Below are 26,588 nucleotides of genomic sequence, written 5' to 3' on the forward strand. Positions count from 1 at the left end.
TGGAATTGAATGGTATTGCAGTGTATTAGATGTGATTAATACCATTATTACACAATGATTACATATCTGGAAATACCATGGTAGTGTAGCCATTTAATCCCATGTTTGGGATAAAAGTTTTGCTACAGGAAGGCACCCAATTAAGCAAAATCACGTTCACCTTGGAATTATAATCAACGGACCAAATTCATAACAATGTATATGGATAGACAGCTTAGATAAACGCATGCATCAAGGTGTGGCCCACTTGTGTAATGTATTTCAAAATTCATAGAATTCTAGCATGGGATCAAATGCAATTTCAGGGGACTAAATGTATTTCTATTCCATGCACTCCCAACTTTTCCCATCCCCTCCAAGCGTTGGATAGAATTTTACACACAAAATGCAATTTTATCAAACGTCCCTCTAAATCTTTTGTTGGTTACAAAAGCTTTCTGAGCAAGATGATATTTGATTTTTTCCTTTCACACAGGACTCAGTGACCTTATCACTAGGTTGGACGCTCAATAAACATTAAGATGGACGCTAGGCAGTTTTTTATGATGGGCGTTCATAGAACACTGTTTCTTGTGGTGTGGTCCACCAACATGTATCTCCTTCATTTATTAGCACCGTGTACTAAAATTAGCTGGAAAAACAAATGAACGGCGATATACAAGGCATACATCAAGCTGTGGCCTACCGTCACGGTCCCACTGGTTCCGGGATCGCATCCAAGTCGCGCTCCATGGCAGGGTGTTGCATAGATCAGGCCCACTCACTTGACCTTTAGCTTTTCTTCAATCCTAGCCGTTACTTTTTCTTCAATTTATCTCACCACTCACTTGACCTTTAGCTTTTCTTGTTTTACACCGTCGCTTTATTGGCCACAGATCAGACGGATAAAATTTTCTAAATGTTATTGCTTTTCAAACATGAACGGCTTGGCCCCACATGTGCCGATCCGGTTTGTATATCACACTACCACGTCTATTTTAGAAAGAGGGATACACCAGATTTCGCTTCTTCCGCTTCCACCGTATATTGACATGCCAAAGGCCGAGAATGGTAGGATCGGAATCCTTTACCACGCTTGTTTTATGCATGTAGAACACCTAACCTCTGCGGAGCTTAAAAGTTGCATATGTAATATCCACACCGTCCATCAGGTTATATTCTCGATACTAGATTATGTATATAAAAATAAGCTAGATCTACAACTCTGGTGGGCCACAATAACTGGAACAATACAGGATAGAACGCCAACAGTGAGTTTGTTTGTGAGGTCACTATGTTGCGTATGTTTCATCAAATCCATTAATCATGTCTAGCTCATCAGGATACAGAGAATATATGAAAATCTTACTGATCCAACACTCAGGATGCCCACGCCGCATGAACTTAGAGGTTTTAGTAGCAGTCTTACACAGATCCCATTGGTGTGGTCCATTGAGGCATTTTAGTAGACTGATATCTTGTGTGTACAGTTTAAATAATATTTCCCACCTGATGGGTGGAGTGGATTGATATAAACAATATAGTGACCCAGCAGAGCTTGGCTGTTTTATGCGGCTACTAAAAACATGTGCCGTAGACGACTCCGATGCAGAAAGAGATTTCTCTCAAACTGTACGGATTAACTTGTCCACGGTGGCACCGTGGACAATGGGATTCATGGGAATCATGGAATAAGCTTTCCAGTGTGGCTTTCAGATATATAGGATGTAAGTCAGGTCAGGACTTGACCGAGTTCTGTAAGCCCACAGTATGGGGCCTACCTCAATGGGCCTACCTCAATGCATGTGTTCCATCTGTTTTTTCAGCCCAGTTTACAGAATGGGTCAAAAAATGAATTAGATCCAAATGTAAGTGGAGTACACCACAGAAACAGTAGTGATTGATTGTTAAAAACAAGTTTTGGATCAAGGTGATATTTGTGTTTTTCCTTCCTCCAAGCTTGTAGCCTTAGCTCAAGTGGTATACTAAGTGATCCACGGTGTGGATATATAACACACATTGATGTGTGTCCATCCAAGCCCCTCACTTGGGTTTATTTTTTTCCTGTTAGCTTTTTAGTACACCCATTGTCAGTTCACACTTTACTGTCCCCCCGCCCGTAGGGAATCGATACCTCCGTGTTAAGACGAGGTATCTTTCACTCGGTCTACCAGCTATGGATCTGGGTGTCCCTTGGTGGTAAGGACTGCTTTTGACTTGGGGTTGATAGTCGGGACTTTGTCTTCGATTTCTTTCCTGACGAGAATGCAAAGGCCGTTCGCCTCCGGCCGGAGGAGAGATTGAAGTGGTGAATCACAGCAGATGTGTCACAGTCGTACATGAGATCTGGGCCAACCATCAAATGGTAAATTAAATTACCTCAAATTAAAGCTAAACCATCCCAAATTAGGGCATCTTTTAGAGACAGGTAGCAACCTCAGGACCAGATTAATTGAACTATACTAACCTTTGATTCATGGACACTAATAGGCTGAATTAGGACCGTTGAAAATTTTCACTTCTATCCGTCTATGAAATGTCCACAAACGGGGTAGTTACACGATCAAATCAGTGTATTTTTTGGTCAACTTACATTTGGTCTTACTTGGACGGTTCACATCGAATTGTTTGGGACGTGGTCCATATACAGTGGAACTGAGGTGAGCAAAAGTTTCGGCATCCATCTCGCCGGACGCGAATTGCCTGTGCCCGGGCCAGGGGAAGCAACTGTGGTCGGAGGCTATGTGGAGCCCACAGAGATTTCCTTGAAAAATCCACTCCGTTCGTAAGTTTTCCAAGATCACCGTAGGGCAGGAGTCCAAAAATTAGGAAGATTCAATACTCAGGTGAGCAACGCGACACTAAAATGCAAGAAGCAAAAATTCCACCGTTGGAACCTTCCTGGAGCTGGAACCAACCACGATGTTTATATGCCATCCAAACCGTTCATAGGATTATTACCAGTCAGATGAACTGTAGGGACAAATATCATCTTGATACAAAACTTCTGTGCCTCCCGCAAAGTTTCCAATGGTGGTCGTTCAATCCTCACTTTTTCGTTTGGTGTGGCCCACATGAGCTTGGATCTGCCTGAATTTTAAAACTCTATCATTTTGTGATCTTGAGAAACTGATGAACGAAGTGGATTTGTCACGGGCATTTTTACGGGCCGCACATGGCTTCTGACCACAGGAACTTCCTGTAGCCTGGGGGACGGGTAATTCGCGTCTCTCGAAACCCGTCTGTCCGCGGGAAGTGCGTAAACTCCAGAAACCGATCCCTGCTTTAATGTAGCGAGGGCCGTCAACGTGACTGCAGCCGAGTAGCAGCGGCAGGGTCGAAAACCCCAATTTCCATCTTGAAAATAGGGTTTAAGAAGATGGAGAATGCAGATAGTCCATCTCGAACCGTTGGAGAAAGTGATCGTTTCAATCTCGCCCGCACTTTCAAGTATCTCATGGGTCAGATCTCTCTCTGTTTAAATACTCACTCGTTTTCTTTTTCTATATTTCCACATCCATTGATTTTTATTTTTATTTTTTGAAAATTTCCCGCGATCAGCGACACAGTTCCTGTCGAGAGGAATCCCGTTTATTTTCAATTCGTGGATTGTGAGACACCTCACCGAAGAGGACTACGCGGTAATTTCGATTTCTTGGTGCTCGTAGCAATTATTTCTTTTTTTCTTTTATTGGCGATTTTTTTTTTTAAAAAAAATTATATATTTAAACTAGGATTCGTTCGGATGCACGAGTAAGTTCATTTGCGAACATTCAGTTAAAATCAAGAGGAAATGACAAGAGCTAATTATAGTTCCTAATAGCTCCCAAGTTGCGATTAAGTTCCTTACAAGTCAAACTTGATGATTACATATTGCAATTTGAAGTCTAGTCTGTCATATGAGTGATGAGGGAGGAAATGAGCTGGATATCTCCACCTTATTAGACTAATGGTTGTAAGTGAATTCGACAGTGTGTCCAAACAGACCCTGATTTGCAATATGTAGGGGTCAGGTTCCATAGAAATGATGTCTGTTGGTGGAGGTCGCGGGTTCTGAATGACGATCACCCTTAGGCACAATTACTGAAACACTTGGGACTTTATCTGAACTGCCTTGGTGTAGTTCATGCCTCAAAACATGTATTGTTTGATAATAACGTGCTTTTAAGTGGCTTGTTTTATCTATTGGACTCAGCTGGTATATCTCTTTACATGGTCCCTCTCTATAAATACAAGTCCCTTTATCAACAGTAAAAGAAGAGGTCTCTCATTCATTAATTTTTTTGCAGTTGTTTAGGTACTTTGTGTTATTTGCAGCACAGTTGGGCTAACATAGCCCAACTGTGCTGCAAATAATGCAAAGTACCTAAACAACTGCAAAAGGGCCCCCTTTTCTGAGAGATAACAGCAATTTATTAAGGGCCTGTTTGGATTCATGGAAAGGAAAGGAAATGAAACATTGTTTCCCATGAAACTCACATTCCGTTGTTTGGAAACTTCCTTAGTGGGAATTTGTGGGAAACACCATTTCCCACTTTCTATCTTTCTTTGAAAATAAACAAATTTATTTTCTTACCTCCAGTCATAAGAAACGCATTTGCCTACGACTGAAGGAAAATGGTTTCTCAAGGGTTAAGCCCAAATATGGCGCATGCCATCTTCAATCGCCTCACATGTGCTACATGTCTCAATGTACGAAATGAGCCATTGTCTATCTTCGGTTATGCCCCACGTGTCACTATGCCGCATGCCAATGTGCCACATGTGTCACCACCCACCTTCTCTTGCTCCCTACATGTGCTAGGGTGCCACATGCAATACCATCCATCTTCTCTTGCGCCCTGCATGTGCTAATGTGCTACATGTATCACCACTCATCTTCTCTTGTAGCCTACATGTGCAAAGCACTCCGCATGTGCCAATGTGCCACATGTGCCATCGCCTATCTTAAATCACTATAGATATGCCACGTGCCAATGGTGTCAATGTGCAAAAGTGCTGCCATCTAGCTTCAAGCGCCGATGTCTCAAAAGTGCCTATTCGTGTTTTGTGCCACAGCCTACAGTGCCATCGTATAGCTTCAAGCACCTCACATGTTCCATGTACCACAATTCAGCACCAAGCACCCACATATGCCACATATGCCATGTGCCAATATCCATCTTCAAGCATTCCACATGTGCCACGTCCTAATTTGGCACATGCCAGTGACTGCCTAAATTTTTTTTCCTCGAGATTTTTTTTTTTTTTTCCGCCAACTAACAAATTTGAAAATAGATCCTAAATTTTTGAAAAGATCTTTGTTGAAAAACAAACAAGGAAAACAGTGTTTCCTTTCTCGCAATTTCTTAGAAACAAGGTTTCCCAAGAAACACTATTTCCTTTCCTAGGCTTTTCATGAATCCAAACAGGCCCTAAAGAAACGCGCTAGGCGCGCGAAAGAATACAAACTAAACTACAACTCAAAGAAAAATGAAAGTTTTACCGTTTTAACTTCTTTTACAAGAGAAGCCCAACTCACCAAATTCCACTTAATCTCCTTGATAACCTCTTAAACCAATGAACTTCTATTATGAAGGCACCTCCTATTACGATTCCCCCAAATAACCCAAAAAACCCCCAAAATGAGCAGCCTCCACAACACTTTCCCAACTTTCCCCACTCCCCCCTTACCTTGGTGGTGGTGCCAAGCCCACATAAGCTCTACAACCCAGCTCGGCATCACCCAAGCAATATGAAACACCTCCAGAAAATGATCCCAAACCCTACGAAAAAAAGGGCAGTGAATGAAAAGTCAACTGATTCATAGCTTCCATACTTAGGCAAATGTTGGGGAGAATAAGAGATCTTCCTTGCAAATTATCAATAGTGAGCACTCTCTTGTTATCCAATAACCACCCAAACACCATCGCCCAAGGAGGAGCACCATAAAACCAACAATGATACGGGAAGGAATGATTGCGAGGCACACCAGACATCAGGTGATAATAACATCTAACTGAGAACCGATTCAAGCTGTGAACATGCCAAATTAAAGAGTTTTCTTCTTGAGCCTCAAGAGTCCTGTCTTTTAAAAGACCAAGAAGCTCCACCATTATCCTTATAAAAAAAAGAAGCTTTGCCATCTCCGCAATCTTTTCATCTGACAAATTCCTCCTACAAGAAGGAGACCACACCACCGAACTGCCACAAATCGAATAGCAGTTCTTTACCAAAATATTTCTGCCTAATAGTTGGGCTATTCTAATAGCACTTTAAAGTTTTATAACCCTTCTCACATGTTCCTTATTTTTTAAAATAAAGTTGAAACCTTCCTTGTTGACTGCTTCATCATGCCATCATGGTTTTTGTTTTTTGGGAGCCATTTTGATAGCTTCCTAAATTTCTTAATTGATTCTATTACTTTTATTGGAGGTAGTAAGAAAAGACATGAGGACCTATGGTTTAACTAAGGTTATGGTCCGTGATAGAGTGGAATGGTGAAATGAGATTCATTTAGCTGACCCCAATTAGTTGGGATAGGGCTTAGATGCCGATGCCGATGATGATTCTATTACTTTTGTCATTTATTTACTTTGTTGAGCTTTTTCTCTTCTTTCTTGGACTTCAGTTTGGAAGGCCTTATGGGGCTCTCTCATATCATATTTATCTCTTTAATGCAGCTTTATTCTGTGCAATTCCATCTCTTTGTCACTTGTATTTTGTTTCTTAGTCGGGAAGGCTTCCGTCGTGCGTGCTTGCGAGCAGACATTCGATGGTGATCCCTTCTTACCCATGTTTGAGCATTTATATCTTCTTTGTTCCATTTTTGTCTGTGTGCTCTTGCGAATTCGTAGTCGCATGGTTGGTTTGTGCTTTTTGTCAGTCTGTTATATCTTTTGCATTGTTGATCAAAGTTAGGAGACTAGTAGTTACTTTGAACTGCCCACTCCAGTTCCTTGGTTATCTTTTATTTGTTTTAAATTTTAGTAGCGAGTGGACTTCTCGATTCCCAAATTCAAAATATATTCCAGATGCATCAACTGGTCGATGAGATTCATAACTGTGACTTGGTTTCTTGATCAAGTTAATGCATGATATGGTTAAAATAACTTCGATTGATGTACCTAAGCACTCAGAAGGATGGGAAGTAGCAAGAGGCCGAGGACCTGGAATATCGCGTTGGTTAGCTAGATAGCAATATGAGTCTTTGTGCAATGTAGAGAGCCTTTCACCCAAAAAACTTAACAAGAAAATAAGTTGGAGCTCTTCAATGATATATTCATCTAACTGGGGTCACTCTCATGTCCTGTTGGCCCGATATGTTGATGCACAGAGCATCCTATTACTAGTTGCCTCACAAAGAATCCGTCTGAAACACACTATGGTTGTCACATCTGTAGGTTCAACTAAAGTGACCACCTTCAGGTTCTGCATTTCTTCGATGATTCTTCTGGAACCCTCAAAAGTTTTCCATTGGAATGGATTGGATATGGGTGGTTTGTTTACTTAACACTTATTTGGTTTTACTTATTTGCCATATCGTAATGAAGGGATATGTATTGAACTGTTTCATGCGTGTCCTCAATAAGTGTAACGTATGTCTACTCATAAGCTTCCATTCATCTTCTAGAATTATATGACTTTGATTACTCACATAGTAGAATTTTCATTTCTGTTAGATATGTTTGCGTCATGGTTTTTTGTCTTATATATCATCTGAAAGGTGCTACTCATTTATTTTTTTTTCCTTTTAATTACAGTGATGGTGCGAAAATGGAAGAAAACACTGCAAGGTTATTGAAAATAGCTTGGCTGACTTTCCCTATTGGAATATTCGTTACATTTGCAGCATGCATGTTTGTCTTCTGGTTGCGAACCCTGAAATTTTCTGATCCGTATTCACAAGCCATCTTGATCCACGGTAATTTTGTCATCTCTGTTGCCAGTACTAAAAATACTGCATTGTCTCATTGGAGCATGTTGTTTAAGCATTCAAGGACCCTCCATTGGTCTTTGGGGAATAGCGATGAACTCTTGAGCATTGTGCATCATGTCCTCTATTCATAAGGAGAACTTGGCTTTTGGATGTGATTTTTGTAATTAATTATATAATGCAAGCAACTTTTGGACTTCTTTGCCCCCACAATCAGTTTCTGCAAGTTAGGGAACTTTGAATATTCCAAGGACATGGGAGAACATTTTGAATGAAGTCGAGGGTAGTTTGGAAACTGTAAAATGTGGTTGCTGTCCATTGCACAGGTTCAGATTTCACCTACAAAAAGCTACTCAATGGCTCGGATTTTATCTGCCAATAGCTAGGGGCAATTTTACCCATACAGTTAGTTTTAAGAGTAGTTAAAGTTGCAGGACATGGGAAGGGTTTTTTAGTAGTTCAACCATTTTCCTTCAAAAGAGTGCCCACACTACCTCTCCTCCTCTTTGAGTGTAGCAGCCCGCAAGAAGTGTGCTCTGAGGGAGCCCATGCGGCAAAGGCTTTGTGGGCCCAACCGTGATGATTGTGTGAAATCCACTTCGTTCATTTGTTGTGGCAGCTCATAATAGGACGTTAGAACAAGGATGAGGCAGATCTAAAACTTGAGTGAGCCAAAAAAATGAATGTGACACACACTCAAGATCACTTGGGGGCTTCTCTCTTTCTCTTTCTACGTGTACTTTGTGCACACTGCCTGCACCTTCTCTCGAATTTCTCTTCCTCTTTCCTCCCTTCTTGTTTTCACTCCTCCCCTCCCCTCCCCTCCATGTGCATTTCACGTGCCATACCCCCTAATTAAGCTTTAAAGAGAAGGTTCTGGGAAAGTGTTCAAAATAATAATAAAAGAGACTGTTTTGGGAATTGTTGCATGGAACTCCAATCATACTTCCATCTTTTAGTGGTGGTAGTGTTACAAAACTAGCATTAGTAATTGGAAAGTGAAGAAGAACAAATTGATTACGGGGCTGTTTGGTGAGTGTCATATCATTGTGCGCATAAGAATAGTGTTATCGTCATCGACTATATTGCGTTTGGCGTGCTAACATACCATACAAGTACTGATACTAAGAAATAGAGTTATTTTCACACCATTTTTGCATGTGTTAGCGGAGGTATTATCAGCATAGCTGGGTTCCAAGGAAAACTCGAAATATGGCTATTTTGATAGAGAAAACATGGACTATTTTTGCCTCTTTTTTTTTTTTTTTGACGGTCCGACTACCGTGTGGTCGTTATATAAGTCCCAACCTCACAACACGACTAGTATTCTCCTCTAGCTTTGCAATTAGAACAACCAGCAACACTACTAGTAATTTTTTTTTTTCCTTTCATCTCCTCATTTATTTTCTTCTTCTTCCCTCTTCTCCTTCTCTTTTTTCTCTCTTTTACTATGACAACGACTGGTCTTTGCTCCATTTCCTTTGCATTTGAGAGTGAAAACGACCTCTCTTTCCCCCTCTCTGCCATGGTGTCTATAATGTTATGTAAATGTAACAGTGGCAACCATTACACATTGTGGGGTTGTAAAGGCCATAACGGTCGTCTTGGAAAAAAATGACTTGTAAAGGCCGTTATAGCCCCTATAGCACAACTCCTTAACTATGAGGTCTTCCATAGATGTCATTGTCGATCTAGATCGATAGTCCTTGAGTATGTGCGTAGGGTGGGGGGTGTGCGCGTGCGCATGATGTCCCCATCATAGTCGTTACAACCTGTATCGTAAAGGTAATGGTGGTTGCCGTTATGGCCACTGTTATCATTATGTTGCTCTCTGCTTTTTCTAAGAGAATCTTTGATACTTTGGCAACCTGATGGATGATACATATTACACCCAACTTAAAAGTTGCACGTGGAACACAATTAACTTGGTTAAATCATTTGGATATTTGGATGTATTATGACAAAAAAATTTTCTCTTATTTGATGTTCTTAATACCTAATTGGTGGACATGTATTAAACAGTTAAAAGTATCTAATGGTCGCATTTCATCAAACAATTGTCCACATATTAGAGGTGATAATTTTTCCACCATTTTGAATTTGGGATATGGCATGTTAATTTGTGTCATCCAAACAACAGATAGTGCTATCCTGACAATCTTATACCAATAGTCAGTGTTACTGCCAAACACCAAATATTTGCTTTCATGCAACAATAATCATCATAAAATAGCCATATCCAGATGGCACTATTCACCAAAAACTATGACAGTTGCCAAACAGACTCTATGTTTCATTTGGATGTTATTTTCTTGAGCTGGTGAAATTTATTTATGGGCATCCTATTTACAGATGCTGGCCAATATAAACTGAACCCATTTTACTAATCTTATGGCAGGATTTGCTTGTATATTGGAGCTGTTGGCTGAACCATTGTATATACTTTCTCAGAACTTGCTTCTTCTTAAGTTACGACTGGGGGTCGAAACTATGGCCACTCTCTTTCGTTGCTTGACAACCTACATCCTCATTGTCAAACAAAGTAACATGGTAATGCTAAAAAATACTTCGCTTATGATCTTTTAATGCCACAGTGTTGTGGATTCATATTTGTCCTGAAGCATATTAAGATCTTCTAAAGAATATTCTTAGTTCATAGTGAAAAAAGAAACTCAGTTCGTTTTACAAAATGGTTGCTATCTTTTGGTTACTTGGTTTAAAACAAAGGAAATACCTATATTCCCGTGCAACTAGGCCTGGCAATGGTTTGGGCCCGGGTCTTGATTTTGAACTAGTCTTCGGGCCAAGCCTTGATGCCGGAACTATTCAAAATTTTGATTTTGCTAGGCCCAGGCCCAGCCTATTGCCAGCCTTTACGTACAACATATTTATTTTATGCATCTCCAATTCTCCATCTTCTTTAACCCAAACTGAGTTTTTTTTTTTTTCTGTGTTAACGACACAAGTATGATGTGGGGGGTACGAGGTCTGCCAAAATTGTAGGCTTAATCCTGGTTTTGCAGGATACCCTATCCAAATGGAGCCTAATATAGAAGTTTGAAGATTACTTTAGGGCCTGTTTGGGTAGGAGATCCTGCAATATTTTATGCCCTCATCCAGATTTTGGTGGGTTCCACACCCTCCATATCAAATTCCTTCATGTTAAAGTGTCACTTTCCCTGCTTAAGAAGAGTTATGTGAAGTTCTCAGAAAAAGAAAAAAAGAAAAAAAGAAAGAAAGAAGAATTAATGAATGAAAAATTGTGATTAAGTAGTGAAAAGCATCATTCCGTGAATATGCATCAATTTGGATGGTATGGATGGATCCTCTTTCCAAACAAGACTTTTAGTTATTTTCCATATTTGAAGTCAACTCTAGTTTATAAGTTAGCTTGTTTAGCAAGTTTGAGTCTTTATTTAGTTAGTTTTCTTTGTAAAAAAAATGTTTTGTTTGTTTCGAACTTGGATGGTGTTGATTTGGAAAGATCTAGAAGATCTTTCATTATATGGAAGTTTTTATGTGAATATGAGTAGGGGTGTCAACGGGCCGGGTTAGGGCCGGGCCAAGCTCTGCCCAAGCCCTGCTTGCATTGTTCAACATAGGCCCAAACCTAGCCCAGGCCAAAATAGTCCAGCCTGAGTCCAGCCCGAAGTGTTCATGCTGGGCTCGTATGAGGGAGGGAGGCCCATAGACAGCCCTAAATATAAACATGTTTTTGGAATGCAATAGGTTTTAGGAGTGTTTTAGAGTTAGAAAGTTGAGTTCTAGAGTTGTTGAGGTGGTTATTTTAAATTTGGGCCTAAGGGGAGTGATGAATTTTAGATGATATTTTGCTAATTATATAATTCCTTCAGTGTTTGTGATGATCTTACTTGCATGACCCTTCGAACCAGGTGCCATTCTGGCTTCAAATTTGGTCTTAGCTTGTGATGGTCTTAGGTGACATGTTTACGATTTTGCCATGCCAGCACTTGTTGAACACTCCATTATGTGACAGGACCCTTCATGACGTCCTGTGGACAAGTGTTTTGATGGTGTTCTAAACAAGTACTGCATGTTGGATGGTTCAAGAGGACCGTCTCTACATTTATGATTTACAAAGATTTTTCATTCTTTTTGTGTTCGTCTGTGATTCTATCAAGAAGACTTTTATTGTTGATTTGACGAGTTCTCATTCTTTCGTTGCACTCAACATTTCTTCAAACTCTCGATGTTAGGGAAACAAATCATACTTGCACCTAAAATGTCTTCAAACTCCTGGTGTTAAGGGAACTATTCACATGTGACTCCCTCATACAGCCATCCACTCTATGGAACTATTTATGGATTTGATTTTTACAAATTGCTATTGATTGCATCTTACTTCATATTTTTCTTTCAGTTTTTGTAATTAATTTTCTCTCGTTTTTTTTAATGAATTAATTAATTAGTGTATAGAAGTTTTTTTTTTTTTAAATTTAAAATTTTATTTCAATAATAATAATAATTTTAATCATAGTCATTCTGGATACTTTGCATGGACACCTGTGCTGTGTGTCCGGTACTGTTTTTTCTCTTAGAAAACCTCTCAAAGGAAAGGCCGAGAAGCCTAAGATTCTTCTCATATCAAATCGCGTAATTTATCTTACATAGAACTAAGCCTAAGATTTTTTTTTTTTCTATAAAATGAATTTTGGGATAGAATGAATTTACAGATCCAACTTATATTTTGGTAGAGAATGAATTTTAAAGTCTCAGGTATTTTATTAAATATCCAAGGTTTAATAGGAACTTTCACCAGTAGTAAATTGCGAGCCAGACCCATGCCCTGGTAAAGGAGAAGGTTTAGTTTTATGTGGGCAGTTGGTCATAAAACTTTTGCCAAGCAATCATGGGATTTTGCTGTTTTGCATATGATGATTAGTGTAACAGGATTTGTAAGTCAGCCCTAGATAGCTATGAAAAGGCTCTGATGATGACCACCCGCTCTTGAACCAGTTGTTGAATCTTCTAGTTCTGTTTTCTGTGGTTCAAGTCTAATCAGCTTGGCTCATCCAAACCTCAGATATGAATCTGATGACCTTCGGCATCTATAGTTGGCTGTTCAGCTTGCACTTCAATATTTGTATTGTATGCCACATTAGATGATTTGGACATGCATTACATATAGTTGCCAATGGGCAAAGTAAATCTTTTGCTTGCAGGAGAAGGGGATTGTATTTGCTCTATCACAGGTTGCATATGGAGCTTGTTTGTTCTTAGGCTACTGGGGTTATTTCCTTCTCTTTCGCATTGTTAGAAGTTCTCATCTTTTCCCATTCAGGTATATTCTCTAGCTTTCATTGTATCCTATTTGTTCTTATTACTACGTTCTTTCGTGTTAGTTTTTAACTTGCATTGGGTGCTGTTGATATTTTTCTTGAGAGACACCTTTTTTATCTAAACCCTCTGATCTTGCTGAATGCAGAATAAGGAATCTGATGGATTATGATAGACAGCTTTCGAAGATGTGTTTTTTGTTCACCGGTCAATCATTCCGAAAGTTGGTACTTCAAGAAGGAGAAAAACTGGTTCTTGTCTGGTTCGATACACCTTACAACCAGGCTGTATATGGCCTTGTAGACAAATTAGGTAAGTTTTTTTTCCCTAATATTATGAGGCTTAGAATATAACAAACTACTGTAACTTCTTGGGTAGGAGCTGTTATGATACTTTGGTGGATGTTAACTTCTTAGTTGCTAGTTTTGTCTAAATGAATCGATAATGTTATTTTCAGGTAGTTTAGTGGTTAGATTGGTGTTTCTTCCTTTTGAAGAAAGTTCATATACTACATTTGCAAAGTTTGCATCAGGTTCGACTCTACTTCCTTTCCATTTTCTGTTGATTACTATAAAAAAAATGCGGATATTTATATCTTCCAAAAACAGGCTAAATGTTGATTTCCAAGGTTATGAGAGACTGTTGTTGCTGTTTTACCATTGACCTTTTTAACGTTTCATGGAAACTTGTTGTCCAAACCAAACAACAGAATTTCTGTTGGTATATGCAGTTTCCATTTCTTGACAGTTCCTTGTTGGTTTTCCATGTTCATGTTTCGGTTTCTGTCTATCCAAACACCTAACAACAAAAGAAAGCCTCCAGCAACTTTATCAGTATGCACTTGTCATTTTATCATAAATTGTGTGTGCATTATCATGGTTATTGAAGCTAATTAAATGATTCGAGAGCCTTTGATTATTATTTCTTAGGGTCCATTTGGATGTAGTGAAAGTTCTCTCTCATATATTTTGTGGCCGAACTGGACCTATCCCTAGTTTGTCACTCCCTCATTTGCATGGTTGTCAAGAGAAATGAGGATAACATATCTAAAAAGTGAGGTCAGCATATCCTTTAAAAATGTGGGATAACATATCTTGGTTTGCAGTTCATTATGGTACACCCTCGTGTATGTTGTTTTTTAGACATGCATCACTCGTGCCACATAGCAGTTATGAAAATGTGTGATATGTGCCTCTGTCAACCTTCAATTGCCTCACTTGTGCCACATGCAACCTTCAAGCACCCCACATCTTCCAATTGTCCAACATTAATCTTCAAGCACCCCACGTGTTGCTGCATCATCCCAGTCCATGGTATTTAACAAACATGCAGGATAGGCTATCCAGGCCAATTTATCCCAGATAGACTATTAAGGAAACAACTGCTGCTGCATCCAAATGGGCCCACAGTGTACATCTCTAACATTTTTTTGAAGTAGATTTCTTAAGATATATTTAATATCAGATTAATTGGGATATACTTTTATTGTTTTCATCTCAATGAAGAAAGCCTCATCCTTGCCTTGTAGCATTGAACTTGCGATTGTTATTATGCATGCAATTCCTCTCACATTTTGAAAGACCTCTTCTTCTCAAGGACTCAACCCTAGATCTTCCTTTTTTGGCAGGACAACTCCCCCAAAGGAGCCCAAAGTTAGCGAGTTCACTCACAGTGGCCCTAAAGCTTGTCGTCTTGATTGGTATGTTCTTCCACATAATTCTTATGCTTATTAATTTACTTGAGATATAATTTGACAAGACTCCCCTATGAAAATATTTAACGCCTATGGAAAATATTTTGGTTCGAGTGTGGATATTTTTTATTGCCAGGACAAGTCTATAATTTGACTTTCTTTAGGTATGTTTTTAACTATCCTAGATGTTAAAAAATCGTCTTTGAATTGCATCTCACATATTATCTATCTGGTCGATAGGATATCAACAAAAATCATCTAATGTTGGTATCTTGGATATTAAATGTTCATTCAAGGCTTGGAATTATTTCACCTTATTTGTTTCAAAGGCTATAAATTTCTTCTAAATAGAGAGAAGGAAATTGTCTTCAAATTGCATCTCACACATTATCTATCTGGTCGATAGGATATTGACAAAAATCATCTAACGTTGGTATCCTGGATGTTATATGTTCATTCGGGACTTGGAATTATTTCACCTTCTTTGTATCAAAGGCTATACATTTCTTCTAAATAGAGAGAAACACATGCTTGCTAAATTCAAGTTCTTTTCTCTTTAAAACATCAAAGTGCATTCTTGGAGTTTCTATTTTAACAGTGAGAAGCCTACATAGCCTGGTAATCAATATGCGTGCAAGAGTAAGTAGTTTCAATATTTGGGGTGAAGAAGGAAAGTTAGGTGCAATGAAGCTTCATTTGCAGGCTTCGGAAGAACCATTACATCAAATAGGAGTTGTTTTTTTTATGGCTGCTTTGATTTACTCAAATCCTCATCATCATATTCTCGTCCCAACTCAGTTAACGAATTCACACGATGCAGGGAAATATTTGATCTTAAACTACTTGGCCGCTGTTGACGGGAAATATAAAGGTTGAGGATATTGAGACCTCGGTGCTTCGGGTTGAGAAATCTTAGTGCTAGATTATGCACAATACTTGTAACGTTAATGACACCTGTGGATGTATACAATGTTCATATTACGTCTACTTCCAAACCCTGTTGGCAATTGGCTATACTGATTGCTGAGGACACACAAGCTAGAAGTACACAATGTTCATGATTGTACTTTTAAAAAAGTCAATTATTTGTGCCTTTGATAATTGAAAAAGAAAAATGTAATGCCTACCTGAACATGGGCAATCCTGTCTTGTTGGATGCCATGACAAATGAAAATCTTGTTCACACTAATGTATCTTTATTAACAGAAAATCTGGCAAATCATAGAGATTTAATAAACATATCTTACCTGTACCTTTTATGCTACATACCACACATTGCATGCCTTCATGCACAAATATACATTGTATTTGGATTTACACATTTGTGCACACTGCGGTTGCTCCTACCTACAATTGTTCCTGTCCTGTATGTTGTACAATTGCACATGCAACTGTATTCACATTTCATGTATGTGTTTGGCTTTAAAGAATAAATGCTTGTGAGGCATTAATTGACAGGTCTACAGTACACACTTTAATGCAGGGACATGTGATGACCTAATCCTAGATACATGTATAATTAGGTCAAAGATACTCAAATAAATAAATTAATCAACTAACTGTTTTCAATTAAAGGGATTAAGACAAATCTCAACATAAAGATGAGATCATTCCGTTAGGATCATGCTCCTTAGTATAAAATCACGTAAACAATAAAAAGGGATGACCTAAGGATATGAGGATATCTAGAGGTGTACACGAGTCGATCCGAGTCGAGCTTGTCACAGCTTGACTCGGCTCGGCCACTTGCCGACCCCAGCTCGAACTCGGCTCGGAATCGAAGAATGGGAAAAGTTAGTGTTTGGTAATTTGGGAAAGTAGGAAAATTAGAGATTTTAGGTTTAGGGTTAGGGTTGTGGGAATGGAAGAAGAGGGTTTTGATTTTAAGGGCCTGTTTGATTTTCCATGATACAGGTAAATCCTGGTAAATAAGTAATTATTACATTTTCACCTTGTTTGAAAATGTGAGAGTAATTCCGCCTCGAAAATCGATATAAAAGTGTTGACTTAAATCTATGGACCCCACTGTATATGATATATCCACACCTTCCATTTATTTTATTAGAACATTTTGGGGTATGAGCCGAAAAATGAGACAGATCCAACACTCAAATGGCCCACACGAAAGGAAACAATGGCCTTAATTCATCCACCGTTGAAATTTGTTTCCTTCACTGGGCCCACATTGAGGTTTTTTTCATCATCTAACCCGTTCATAGGGTCACATAGACAGGGATAAGGGAAAAACACAAATATCAGTTGATTCTAAACTTTAAAAGGCCCTAAGAAGTTTTTAATGGTAGGCGTTCAATTCCCATTGTTTCCTATGGTATGAACCACTTGACCTTTGGATCTGCCTCATTTTTTTGTTCATGTACTAAATTCAGCTAGCATAACAAATGAGTGGTATGGATAAGTCACATACATCACGATGGGCCCCACATTGATTTTGTAAATTTCTCAATATAAGTGTTAAAAAGGTAAGTTGTCAAATCTGCCTTGGGAAGGATGTGGTAATTACCTAGGTAAATCATTGTTACCCATTTACATGGATTACAATTGAGACGAAAATCAAATAGGCCCTAAATAGTAAGTGAAACCGGGGTGGAATCCTCCACACCCAAGGGTCAATCCTAAAACCCTAATATCTTGATAAAAAAGGGAACAGAAAAACATACGAACTCTAATTTATTCAATGATATCAAATAGGGTTTCTCACAGTGTATATATGAGCCATGGAAAAAACGAAGTGCACTAAAACCCTTGCAAACAAAGAAAATAACAAAAAGACAAAAAAAGTAAAAAGTGCACTAAAGCCCCTGAAAACAAGCAAAAGAATAAAAAAACGCCTAAAACTAAAAACACCGGTACGACGGGGTGTGAAATCCGCCCCATGGGCCTGCGGTTAAGGTGTAGTTATGCCATGGCGTGTCAGAAAATGGGTCCGATGGACCTGGCGTCCATCCACATGAACTCCTCTGCTTTGGTATTCTGTCGGCGACGCCTCCTCCTCTGGTACACTTTAAAGGGTGCACCATGGATGTCTACATCACACTTCTATGCCCAGGTTTATGAACTAATTTTCTTTGTAACCAGGCATTAATTGACCATTCATGCTAAGTGACACTTGTTTTTGAGCAGTTTAAACCATTGGAATATATTGTTTGACTCGTATGAATGTGTTATAGGTCTTGTGGCTATAGCATTTGGTCCAAGCTACTCTTATGTGCTCATTCGAGTACTGTATGGGAGGAAATGGAGTGATGGAGAAGCTCCCAACGCCCTCCGCTATTATTGTCTTTATGTCATTCTGTTGGCTATGAATGGTTAGTAACCCTTTCTTCTTATTTAATAGTTAAATGATGCCTGAGTTCTGAAAACTTGTAAAATCTGAACCACTGTGTGCCTTTGGTTTCCATGTTTTCCATTTAGAAGTAGTCTAGATGTATTTTTCATAATGTTAGTGTATCCCATCTCACTTTTGCTTGTGTGGCCCTAAATATTCTATTCGTATCTCCTGCTAAGTTGCATTTGAAATGAAAAACCTGGTTCCAAGCATCAATGTAGATGATGCTGAAGTCATTTCAGGAAAAACACAAGTTGGGTGCTGTCTCCAAGGAATGATGGTAAATATATCCCAATCGTCAGTTATCATTTAATTATTTTGTGGCACACCTATAGTCTTGTTGCAGCAGTACTTTTGATTTGTATTGAAGTACTAGAATTTGATCGAGAACTCAAACTCATATAAGGCATCTTGGCGCTCTTAATGATTCATCTGGAATTGAACACATACGTGCGCGCACGTGCACACACTGATTGAAAGGTTTGATAGTTTAAAGTCAGTACCCATTTTATTATTCCTTGTAGGTTCAAGATTGCAAATAGGATGAGCAATGCATTGAGTATTGAAATCATTTTCACTAGAATCTGTTGTGTGTCTGAATTCTCACCAAGAATGTTTTGCCATTACTGTACAAAGTGCTAGTGTTTAATAGTTAGTCCTCTCTCCCAATCACCTATTGGGGGGGGGGGGGGTTGGGTGTTGGTTTCATATCTCTGATATGACCTTTGACATTTTCATGCACCATCGTGCTTGCTCTCTATGCCACCGAATTAGCCAGTGTCTAACGTCTCTCACTTCCAACACGCTCATTAATTACTTAAAACATTCAAGTAACTGAAAATGACAAATGATGATTCCTTGTTTCCACATTGCTCCTTAGCACATTCTATCTGGAACTATCTTTTTGGCCTCCTTGGCCTTCTTGGTATTCAGTGGGTTATGAACACGTCTCTCAATGCAGTGATGGGCAGTTGGCCCACTTGTCTGTTTCAGCAAAAAGGGAGGATTGTATGGAATAGTATGCCTTTCGCCATGTTGTGGGGCCTACGAAAGGAGTGAAACCACAGGATATTTGATCACAAGACTTCATCTTTCAATGCCATAAAAAAAAATAATGATTCTAGCATTGACTGGGCTTTGGCAACTCCAGAGTTCTAAGTAAGGTTCATCTTGGGAGAAGCTCATGAAGAATTCCTCATTCAAAACTGGGACCTGCATGAACAACCGATGATACCATGGGCGCTACCTTCCTAGCTAAAATTTGCAGATGCTCTAAGGGTTCACATGGGCCTTTTGGAATTGGGGTAATCCCAAGGAATGACAAGGGGAGGAGACTGGAGAATTCTCCAGATTGGGTGGCAGTGGGAATCCTCTTGAGGTGCTCTTGCTTAAAGGACTACGCATTTTTGGCTCTTTCTACTATGGTCTCCTCACCCTAAAATGGGACTCCAATCAGATTTTGCAATGAGTTTCTGGCGTCAACGTAAGGCCTTGGATACTTAATTCTTGTGGACTTGAAATTAGATCTACTATCGCTTGTTTTGGAGCTAGCTGTTCTTTGGCTGCTGTTAGTGCTAATGAGGTTGCCAGAAGATCAGCTAGCATTGGATTGACTAGAGGGTCAGTCGTTATCTTCTCCTCAGCTTATTTGTAATCTCTTTTTCATTTAAAAATATTTTTTGTTTTCTAAAAAGAGGACTAATAAAGGAAAAAAGAAGAAAAGACAAAAAAAAGAAAAAAGAAAAAAGGGTGAGAACTCGTGAATTTGGGCAGTGTTGACATAGACAAGTTGAGAGCTGCTGGGCGGAGGTGTGCTGGGAGAGATTTCTATTTCTTTTTCCTTTTTCTGTTTGACCTTGGAGTAAATCATTTAAATGTACAGTCCGAGAACAAGTGTTGATTACTGAATTGGAGTTGTGATGGCACCTGCAGATTCTTTCATTTTCTCTTTCTTCAGGTTCCATTGGGATTTCTTTAGTGGGATCTTGTTTGTAGTCTATATCAACTGCTATAGTTACTAATTTGTTCAGTTAGGTGGCATTCTCTTATTAATGAGTTACTTTTCAAAGAGAGCTTCATAAACAATACTTCCAATGGTATTTTTGAAAAATCTCGTTTAACCATTTGACATTTTATCATTCTTGAGTAAGTGTTGAGTTCTTGTGGACGATAGATGTTGGGTACGCTCATCTGTGACAAGCTCAAATCTGTTTTCTTGCTCTTACTGTATTTAAACTATCTATGTAACAAAAGCCCTATATCTGAAAATGCAAACTATCATCTTGCATATGTGTGTGTGTGTGTGTGTGTGTGTGCATGTAGGAAAATGGTACTATGAGGTCGACCTCATGGAAACTTCCCATAAGGTTTGAGCTCTATGGGCACCACCTTGATGTGTAACAGACATCCATCCCATCAATCAGATGCACCCTTCCATATTGAGCCATGGGCCTAAAAATCAGGCTAATCCATGCATTAGGTGGGCCACACCACAGACAACAGTTGAGAGTGGATGCCCCTCATTGAGACATTCCTGATTGTTTATAGGGCCCAACGAGATGTGGTTTAGACATCCAGCTCATCCATTGTGTGTGTCCCACTTGGATGAGGGGTCACACCAAATTTCAGGCCATTCCAACGCTCAGGTGGGCCCCACCAAGTGCTTTTAGATGTTTTCTTTATGATTTCCCATGATTTCTGATGGTATGGCCCACCTGAATTCTGGGTATGGCTGATTTTTGGCACATCCCATAACCTTGAGGGGACCTATTGAATGCACGGTGTGGATGACCGTCACACATCATGGTGGGGCCCACAGAGCTCGACCTCATGGGAAGACCTTCATGGGAAGACCTCATGGGAAAACCTTTTGAATTGCATACGGGGTGACCTTTTGTTGATCTGAACCATTCATTCATTCATACCACAGGATCAAGCCATTGTGCAAAAATCATGATGATCGGATGATCCTAACCCTTTGAATGGGCCCAATTTGTTATAACCATCCATTGTTTACAAGCCATCAATCACATGGTTAGAATCATCCAATCAAAGTTTAGAATCATAAGAATACAAAGTGGGATATGTCTGGTAGTTGTTTCAAGATGATGATTGGACCTATTTTTTTCTCAGATCAATCTCGATTCTTGACCATCCATTTTCATGCTATTGATCAAAAGCTTAGGATCACCCGATTAACATGAGTTTTGCCCCATGGCTTCCTCCTAGTTGTAGGAACGAGTGAATGGTTCAGATTGAAAATAGTTCACCCCACATGCCGTTTAAAAGTTTTGGGGACATTGCTAATGTCCCTGTGAAGGTGTGCACGTTAGCAAATATGTCCATATTTTGATTTCCTTTTACATCCCTCTCATGTTATCTTTAGGAACGTCTGAAGCATTTCTACATGCGGTGGCGACCGAGAGCCAACTTAAGAAGTCAAATGATTCCTTGCTTTTATTCTCTGGCATTTACATAATACTGAACATTCTGCTGATTCGATCTGCTGGAGCGGTGGGGTTGATTACTGCTAATTCATTAAGTATCCTTTTTATCTGAGGATGTCCTTTTGTCGGCTTGAGGTTTGAATATCATCAATCAGTGCATGCAAATGCAAACTCAGTGTATCCGAAAGGTTGATATACTTTCTCAAGATTTTGAAGTGAGCGGGTCTCATTTTCTTGACTGTTACTGAAGATATGATGCTCAGAATCATTTATTCAGCGGTATTCATCAAGCGCTATTTCCAGGTATGTAGGTAAACCAACAAATGGAATCGCCCCATCTCAACATTCTGCTTAGACTCCTGCTCCCGTATACCTAGAGATACTCTCATTGAATTTGAATTTATAAAGTGAGCCTTGTTCGGATCGGAATGGATAGCTTATCTTTGGTAGTTTTATTTCTTAACAGGACTCTTCTTCATTTACTTTCCGCCATTGCTTGCCGTCGGGTTGGGGGATTCTGCTACTTTCAGGCGCTGCAACACTCCTTTCTGAGAGACTATTTTTGGATCAGGAGAACTTCTGGCCGACCATGCTCATCCATGTTGGCTTTGGTCTGATGTGCTTCTGCATATCCTCTGTTGTGATGTATGTACTTCGGCAGTTTATGAGATTTTCTTTCTACTGTTTGCTTTGTATCAATGTCGGAAAACTCAGCCTGGACTCAGAAATCAGGCCTACTATTTTGGATAAATTGGCTGTAACAATTGACAGCCTGCTGATTCTCTTGAAACCAGCTTCATATTTGGAGCCTAGGCAAATCTAGTCAATTCACCTAATTTCTTAGTTGATCATTGAGTTCTTAAAGAATGCCTTAAAATTTAAATAAGGAAACCTGATTGGACACATCTTTGTACATGAGTTCTGTTGGGAACATGTTGCTGACATACAAGATATGGACTACTCATCTAGTGGACGCCAGCATATGGCCCAAACTTCGAATGGTTTGATGATCCTAGATGCTTGGTTTGAGGAAAGAAATGACCACTCTTATTCTGGGCTCTCTTCCAATAAAGTGCTTAGGATTATTCAGTTTCACCTGATTTTTAGGCCATGGCCTGTTTATGTCTTCCTCGCTCTAGATCACATAGGCATCTTGCTAAATGCCGCGAAGGGACGTCGTGTCAGAATGTGTGCAATTAGTATCTTTTTGGTAAAACTGTGGAATCACCAAGTCATTGAGGGCTCATTTGGTAGGGGATTCCACAAAACGAGGATCAGTTAATCCTGATTTTTGCGGGTCCCATGCTCCCCATGCCAGGTTTGTGTGCAAGGAGAGGTGCTTTTCTTGCTAAATCACAGTTTTTAGTCTTTTTTATTTTTTAACTTCACATGATTGAGTGGGGAAGTGTGGCAAAAGTGCAAGGAGGGTATGTGGCCCGCCAAAATCGGGATTAAGGCATGATGCCATTTTTGCATGTTTCCCTACCCAAACGGAGTACTTAAATCTTAATTTGCTTGATTGATCCCTACCCTAATTGAATCCTTAAATGTTTCTTAATTTGCTTGATTGCTAACTATGATCCTGATAATTTCTATGCTGGATTTGTTATGCTCTAACATTCTGGTGGCATTTTCAAGTCTTGGTCCTTACTTTTGTTCTTGATTATTTGAAATAGATATCGCCGTGAAAAGCCCTTCATCAACAAAATCATCCGTTTGCGGGACCATGCTGACTGAGAAAAGCAGATGGCACATAGCATGCTGAGTGAGAGAAGCAGGCACATATCAAAGGCTGTGTTTGGATGCACAATTGAATTGAACTGAAAAAAATTGATTTAGTCAAGAGGAAATGACAAAGAAGAAAAAAAAGAAAGAAAGAGAACCAAAAAGATGTTTGTAGTAGTCAGCAGCCTCAAATAGTTCTATTCCTTTCAAGACTAATTTATAAGCAGCAAGTTGGAGCCATACCCTCAGTACGAACAGCAATGGAACTGCAAGTTGGTTATTCCCACTTTTTGACTGATGATTGTAGTCCAGTTCGATTTTGCATCCAAATTGTATAGGTCAGCTTGCCATCCCCTGTTTTCCACTGCCATTTTCCCATTTGCAAGTAGTTTGTTCCATTGTCATTTTAATTTTCATTAACACTGCGATGCAGGCAAGCATGTGGAAACAGATGTCATATGATTACTTTTAAATCCGGCAGGAGTCACAAGGTGATATCCAGAGCGGATGACTGGTTCATTCTTTTCATCTGTATCGTAAGTGGGAGACACTTGGGTACCTTGCTCTAGATACCTAATGGGGTTACTTTCACCAACGTAAGAGAAACGGCTCAACATACATGAGATCCCCGGTGTCTGTCAGGTACGCCGCCCCTTTTTTTGGCCTTGATCCAAAAAATCACGTTGGTTCAACACTTATTAATTAATTAATTAAAATAAAACACCTAAATCCACATGGTATGGCCCACTGAGTTTTGGAATACTGTGATTTTTTGGCTAATTCTTTCATCATCATGGTGCACATCAGATGAATGGATTGGATGGCATATAAACACCATGGTGAGCCCTACACAAAACTAATGGTCCATCCCAACTGTTTCATGTGGTGTCACCTACCTGAGTTTTTAGATTATCATGAATTTTGGATTCAATGGTTAAAATGAGGCAGCATACCGAATGGACGGGGTGGATCTCATAAAATTCCATCCACATGACACTCAAAAAGTGACCCGGGTAGGTACCTAGCATGAGTTACCCTAGAGCAGTTCATCTTAGATTATGTCCACGCAAACAATATGGGAATTTTCTATTTATTTGATCTCTTCGTGTTTTCTAAAATAATACTAAATAAATGAACTGGCCACCTACGGGCAATGGCACCAGGACTTGTGGTACTGTTCCATCTCTCTCGCAAACTTGCCACCTGTGTAGGAAATCAGTACCATGAAAGCAATAGGCCCCACCATGAATATGGCCTTCGTGAAAATCAGGCTGATTGTTGCAGCTGTATGTTGAGTCACTGTCGGGTATCCAATGATTCTGACAGCGCGGTCCACTTGATGAGCGGATGGGTGTGATTTATGTTCCAGGTGATTTTCCTGGTGGGGCCCACCCATTCATGGTACTGATGAACTACACAAGTGCCATGTTGAAGACAACCTGCTATCACAAGGTGTGGTACATTGCCTCTAGGTAGTCAGATGGATAACTAATAAGGGAAGCTTTTGCAAAGGGGGCTGGTATGTTTCTGATGTATGCACGATGGTTTCTACCTATTGGAATAGAGAGTTGTACCCTAAAGGCCTGTTTGGATCCAACGTTCATGAAAGAGCCTTTGTGGAATTTGTGAGAAATATCTTTTCTGAGTTTTTGTCTTTGTTGTAAAATAAACAAATTTTGTTTCTCACCTCCACCTTGAGCAATGGATTTTCCCACTATGGAAGGAAAATTAGTTTCTCAACGGTTTAACTGAAATGTGCTAGCATGCATCTTCCATCACTTCACATGTGCCAATATGCCAAATGAGCTATTATCCATCATGCCCCACATGTGCCGCTATGCCGCATGTGCAAATGTGCCACCATTCATCTTCTTTTGCACCCCACGTGCAAAGTGTCCCACATGAACGCATGTGCTACATGTGCCATCATCCATCTTCTCTTGTCCCCCCCTATATGTGCTAATGTGCCACATTTTCCACCGTTCATTTCCTATGGCGCCAGTGTAAAGCACCCAGCCATTATGCCATGTGTGCAAATGTGCTGCAATTCATCTTCTCTTGCACCCCACGTGCAAAGTGTCCCACATGAGCACATGTGCTACATGTGCCCCATCCATCTTCTCTTGTGCCCTTATATGTGCTAATGTGACACATGTACCACCATTCATTTTCTCTGGTGCCACGTGTAAAGCACCCCACCCTCTAATTTGCTATGCCTCCCAAGAACTGGTTTGATTAGATGATCGTAGCCATCGGGTCAATGCCCAACAAAATGGCAGTCTTAGGTCATTCATGGAAAGGGGATTGATTGATCATGGATGTGGATCGTCCATAATCTGGCCCCATCTCTCAAAAATCACTTCTATTGAATCATACTAACCACCCAGTAAATTACGAGGAATATTTATGTAGGAATAATCGGGTTAGTGTAAAATCTCAGTGAAATCATCAATCGAGATAGACATAACCAGATATGCGTTAAATCAGTGAAATCATTGATCCGGGTTATCCATCGTGGTGGACCTACTTATGATTTAATGCACAAGATCACTTTGATCGAATCGTCTCAAATATTTGATAAATGGCCAAGAAAATCGATGGTCTAGGTTGTAGGAAAATGGTCGAATCATTCATCCGGACCATCCATCATACGGGCCTTGCTCCTGATTTAATGTGCTTCAATTTGAACTAGGACATTGGATGGTACATACTGATCGTACAAATGGATCTAATCATCGTCTGGAACGTCCATGACATGGGTTCTACTTGTGATTGCATGTATTCCTCAAGAATTGCTCTGATTAGACCATTTAAAACCATTTATACTACCCAATCGATAGCTAGGAATCAATGTGGATTCTATGCCATACAGGCCACTTTTTTAATTTTAAATTTAAATTTTTATTATTGCATCTGTTCTCCAAGAATTACTTTTTGTTTGATGGTAACATGGAAGGTCCATACTGTTTGTAAGGAAACAGGTCTAATTATCTGAGCCACACTTTCATTGCACGTGTTCTTCTAGTAACGGTTTGATTGAATCGTTCTATTGTTAGGTTTGTAGGAAAATAGTCTAATCATCAATCTGGACCTTGCAAATCCCTGTTTTTTTTTTCCTGCATGTTTTCTTGAAAAATGACTTTGATTGGATCATCCTAATCATCCAATCAACTGCTGAAAATAAAT

The 26,588-nt window shown here is 39.6% G+C and overlaps 1 protein-coding gene across 3 annotated transcripts; it reads left to right on the forward strand.

Moving 5' to 3' along the window:
• Positions 1-2,976: 2,976 nt before the first annotated feature.
• Positions 2,977-24,025, forward strand: LOC131248248 (uncharacterized). Of its 3 annotated transcripts, XM_058248432.1 has the most exons (15): positions 2,977-3,440; positions 3,541-3,620; positions 6,642-6,736; positions 7,722-7,882; positions 10,293-10,444; positions 13,078-13,196; positions 13,341-13,504; positions 13,650-13,724; positions 14,820-14,891; positions 18,074-18,211; positions 21,617-21,772; positions 21,928-21,980; positions 22,144-22,322; positions 23,354-23,740; positions 23,836-24,025. In XM_058248432.1, the coding sequence occupies exons 1-14, from the start codon at positions 3,359-3,361 to the stop codon at positions 23,412-23,414; spliced, it is 1,587 nt and encodes a 528-aa protein (XP_058104415.1). In that variant the 5' UTR covers positions 2,977-3,358; the 3' UTR covers positions 23,415-23,740; positions 23,836-24,025. The 3 variants fall into 3 exon arrangements, with proteins under 3 accessions (XP_058104415.1, XP_058104416.1, XP_058104417.1); XM_058248433.1 differs by lacking the exon at positions 6,642-6,736 and having other exon boundaries at positions 3,381-3,440; XM_058248434.1 differs by lacking the exons at positions 2,977-3,440; positions 3,541-3,620 and adding an exon at positions 7,362-7,457 and having other exon boundaries at positions 6,655-6,736.
• Positions 24,026-26,588: the final 2,563 nt, after the last annotated feature.

Source organism: Magnolia sinica, chromosome 6 (genome assembly GCF_029962835.1).
Source record: "Magnolia sinica isolate HGM2019 chromosome 6, MsV1, whole genome shotgun sequence".
Lineage (NCBI taxonomy): Eukaryota > Viridiplantae > Streptophyta > Magnoliopsida > Magnoliales > Magnoliaceae > Magnolia > Magnolia sinica.

Bases quoted from the DNA above. Each gene is read 5' to 3' on its own strand.
- LOC131248248 (XM_058248432.1), top strand. From the start codon at position 3,359: ATGGAGAATGCAGATAGTCCATCTCGAACCGTTGGAGAAAGTGATCGT. The intron at 7,883-10,292 runs GTAATTTTGTCA...ATCTTATGGCAG, and splicing joins ACAAGCCATCTTGATCCACG to GATTTGCTTGTATATTGGAG. The intron at 13,505-13,649 runs GTAAGTTTTTTT...TGTTATTTTCAG, and splicing joins TGGCCTTGTAGACAAATTAG to GTAGTTTAGTGGTTAGATTG.